This window comes from Cynoglossus semilaevis, chromosome 15 (assembly GCF_000523025.1).
Source record: "Cynoglossus semilaevis isolate Cse_v1.0 chromosome 15, Cse_v1.0, whole genome shotgun sequence".
NCBI lineage: Eukaryota > Metazoa > Chordata > Actinopteri > Pleuronectiformes > Cynoglossidae > Cynoglossus > Cynoglossus semilaevis.
In genome coordinates this window covers 19,700,406-19,705,070 of record NC_024321.1, presented here as the reverse complement: position 1 = coordinate 19,705,070, position 4,665 = coordinate 19,700,406, and the positions used below count along the sequence as shown (strand labels likewise).

General features: G+C 45.5%; 1 protein-coding gene across 1 annotated transcript; it reads right to left on the bottom strand.

Annotated features, from left to right (window-relative positions):
* On the bottom strand, nucleotides 1–3,757 carry LOC103391482 (beta-1,3-galactosyltransferase 2-like). Its single transcript, XM_025063218.1, has 3 exons — nucleotides 3,444–3,757; nucleotides 2,923–3,174; nucleotides 1–1,563 (listed from the first exon to the last, which is right to left on the bottom strand). Exons 1-3 carry the CDS (start codon nucleotides 3,549–3,551, stop codon nucleotides 964–966), a joined length of 960 nt encoding a protein of 319 aa, XP_024918986.1. The 5' UTR covers nucleotides 3,552–3,757; the 3' UTR covers nucleotides 1–963.
* Nucleotides 3,758–4,665: the final 908 nt, after the last annotated feature.

The window sequence follows — 4,665 nt, the reverse complement described above, 5'->3', positions numbered from 1 at the left end:
AAACCTTTTCCAACAACAGTCACAGTTTTTAGTGTTAAATCACGAACACGACCCAAATATTGACTTGTCTCATCAACAACACCGTGAAAAAAAGTTCTTCCTTTTCTCACCTCTGATATTTCACTCCCCGACTTACCACACGAGAGCGCTGTTGCCAACGTTTCCGTTTCACGTTTTTCCCCTGCTCCATGTGTGCGTGTGCATGCGCATGCGCAGTCATTACTGAACCGAAGTACCAGTCGTAGTACTGTAGTAGCTTTGGGGTAACCCCCCCCCACCAGTACCAGTACCAGGACCAGTACCAGTACCAATACCAGTACCAGTACCAGTACCAGTACCAGTACCAATACCAGTACCAGTACCAGTACCAGTACCAATACCAGTACCAGTACCAGTACCAGGACCAGCAGTCTTGTTCCTCAGTTTCCCAGCTTGTCTTTGTTGATATTTACTACATTGTGATATTTATGAACTTTACTGGATACTAAGACAGACCTGACAAAATGTGCTGTGTAGTACTTGTGTACTGTGTAGTACTTGTGTACTGTGTAGTACTTGTGTACTGTGTAGTACTTTGATAGTAGTGGTCAAAGGTTGACCAAACACATTATGTTTTAATTAATGATTAAACTTCACCTGGAAAGAGTCACAGGTGGAGCACACACACACACACACACACACACACACACACACGCAGGGAAGAGTCAATACATGAAGCTGGTGGAGCAGGGAATTGAACCAATGATGACTTTTGTTTTGGTTCTAGTCAATATACTGTATATATTTACACCATCAGATAGTTAGTGATAAAAACTACCATGGTGGTGAGTGAAGGACCCTAGTGGCTGACTGAGGTAGTGACTGGCTTTACTGCAGCGATGGAGATGAACCATTTACATCCTTCAGGTTTCAGTTTGTTTAGAGCGGCCGCACTGTGGCAGCTGCGGTTCGGTCCGAGGGTCCTCAGCAGCCGCTCGTCCGCTGACCCTGATAGACTGTCCACACGTCCTGGAGCTGCCGTGAGTTCTCCAGAAGCGTTGCGATGACCCCGGTCCAGTAACAGCCAAAGGTCCAGAAAGGTTTTTGTGGCTGGAACAGACTGCTCTGAGGAGGTTCTGTGGGTCTGAGTCCCAGATACCTCATACACAGACCCACGTAGACGTCTTCAATGTAAACAGCCCTCACATGCATGGACGCCTTCAGCAGCATTCTGGGTAAATCCATGGAGAACACATAACCCATTCCCTGCAGGTAGGGGGGGTAGACGGGCTCGGGGAAGACGGACACGGGCAAAAACCATTTCGAGGCAGGGTTTCGGTGTACCGCGGCCCCCCTGACCACCAGGCCAGTCATGTACAGACTGCGAGGGGCTTCAACCAACAACCGTACCAGTCTGTGGACGTTGAGGAATATGTCGGAGTCGATCTTCATGGCGTAAGCGGCGCTGGGACAACGTGAGCTGAGCCACTCGAACATCAGCATGGTCTTGATGGTCAGGTTGTTGTAGCTGTCCACCACGTCACTCTGCAGGACGTCCCCGTGTCTCCGGCCTTCCTGTAGCAGCTGCACCGGGACCACAACCAGAAACAGTTCTGAGTACTGAACCAGGTCTGCACAGGTCCGTACAGAGGAACTGTTATTTAGCAGACATGCTAACAGGAAGTCAGTTGTTTACTGGCCTTTAGGCTCCGGGCCTCGAGATATATGTCCTGTATATATGTCCTGTATATATGCCCTGTATGTATGTCCTGTATGTATGTTCTGTATATATGTCCTGTACATATGTCCTGTATATATGCCCTGTATGTATGTCCTGTATATATGTCCAGGACATATATGTCCTGGACATATATACAGGACATATATGTCCTGGACATATATACAGGACATCTATACAGGTCATATATACAGGACAAATATACAGGACATACATATATACAGGACATCTATACAGGTCATATATACAGGACAAATATACAGGACATACATATATACAGTACATATAAACAGCACATATATACAGGACATACATACAGGGCATATATACAGGACATACATACAGGACATATATACAGGATATACATATATACAGGACATATATATACAGGACATATATGTCCTGTATATATGTGCTGTTTATATGTACTGTATATATGTACTGTATATATGTCCTGTACATATGTCCTGTATATATATGTCCTGTACATATGTCCTGTATATATATGTCCTGTATATATGTCCTTTATATATGTCCTGTATATATATGTCCTGTACATATGTCCTGTATATATATGTCCTGTATATATGTCCAGGACATATATGTCCTGTATATATGTCCTGTATGTATGTTCTGTATATATGTCCTGTATATATATGTCCTGTACATATGTCCTGTATATATATGTCCTGTACATATGTCCTGTATATATGTCCAGGACATATATGTCCTGGACATATATACAGGACATACATACAGGACATACATACAGGGCATATATACAGGACATACATATATACAGTACATATATACAGTACATATATACAGTACATATATACAGCACATATATACAGGACATCTATACAGGTCATATATACAGGACAAATATACAGGACATACATACAGGACATACATACAGGGCATATATACAGGACATACATATATACAGTACATATAAACAGCACATATATACAGGACATATGTACAGTACATACATATATACAGGACATCTATACAGGTCATATATACAGGACAAATATACAGGACATACATACAGGACATACATACAGGGCATATATACAGGACATATATGTCCTGTATATATGTATGTCCTGTATATATGTGCTGTATATATGTACTGTATATATGTATGTCCTGTATATATGATATATGTATATGTATGTGCCCAGTGAGCCCGTCCTCACCTGCTCCTGCAGGACGTCCGTCTCACTTGCGTTCCTGGACCGGCCCATAAGGAAGTAGTGAGTGACTGTCCGTCCCATCACGTTGGTTTCTCTGGCCCACGTGCTGCGGATGATCCGACGGGCCTCGGTGTCACGTGGTGCCACCGGTATCATCAGAACCAAGAAGGGCTTCTCTTCCCCACATCTGTCCGGCTGGTCGATGATAAAACTGTGTTGCAGCGGGTAGGAGACGAAGCACTGGTCTGTGGAGACCTGGGGGGGGCAGTAGAGAGTACACACATGCAGCAACAGTACACAGCCTGTAGTGGTACTGCAGTACAGAAGATACACTGAGGAAACAAGAGCGAAAATGTTTGTACATGAGGTACATGTAGGGGGCAGTAGTGGACCTGAAGTTTGTCTGTGGAGATGGTCAGGTCTGTGTCCCACTGCTGCTGGTCCAGGTTCTGTGTTCTGGTCCAGTAACTACTGGACCCTGTCCTGTACAGGTGTGTATGTGTGTGTGTGTGTGTGACACTCACGCTGCAGCCTTCACTCGTCTTCACGCTGTTGTTTGTTCTCCATAATCTGGTCAGCGACAGTTCCGCACTGAGGGAACTGTTAAGGTGGAACACAACAGTTCCAACCATGAGCAGCAGCAGCAGTGAGAAGATCGGAGAACACCTGCCCCCCCCGCTCCACGGAGCCCTCCCCCTGCTGAGACAGAAGAACAGCACAACATGTCAGCTGTCTTCAAGAACCCAGAGGAACCCAGAGAACGTAGGGTTTAATACATATATATAAATCCACTCTTATAAGCTGTGGTATGAGCCCTCTGCCCCTCCCCCCACCCAGCTGCCCCTTGGACTGACCCACCCAACCATTTGCAAACAAGTCATAAACAGGTGTTTCTGTGACTGAGTCAGAATCTGTGAAAAATACAAAAGAAAACACATTCATGGTTAAACTAAAACTGAGTTAAAGTTGACTTTAACTCAGGTCAGACGTCCGTGACCCGTCACCCCACGTCACCCCACGTCACCCCACGTCACCCCACGTCAGAGTGGGTCCAACAGTTCCACCGGTGAATCCCACAGATTATGAATCCAAACCCAGACTCACCGTTTAGGAGCAGACGTCCACAGCATTTTCATCCAACGGAGAACAGGTTCAGAGCTGACAGCTGCAGCGGGCTAACGCTAACACACACACACACACACACACACACACACACACACGCCCACAAACAGGTATCAGCCAATACTCTGGTGGTAGGGTTGGTGCTGCTGCCGACCCGTCTGATTTAACAGTTCTGTTTTGTTTGGTTAAAAATGTGAATTACAACGACCATTTAGGAAAATCAGAGAAAAACATCACTGTTTAGCTAACGTTAGCTAACGTAACGTTAGCTAAGTCCAGACTATGGACTGGACTATGGACTCAGTGACCGTCCGTCAAAATCACAGCTGGATTGGTGATGAAAACTTTGCAGGTCTTTGAGAATTTGGCCTGATGTTAAAACAATAACAGATCCTGAAGGTTTCAGGTTCGAGTCCCCCCCACACACTGCCCCCTGCTGGCTTTGGTGACACTAGATGACTGTCCCTCCTCTCCCAGTCGTCCTTCTTTGTCACACGTCTCCTGAAAAAAAAAACGCTGAACTTCTGTGTTTATGTGGGGAGGGTGTGTTTGTGTGTGTGGGGGTTAGGGTTAGGGTTAGGGTTGGGGTTAGGGTTAGGTTTAGGATTAGGGTTAGGGCAGGAC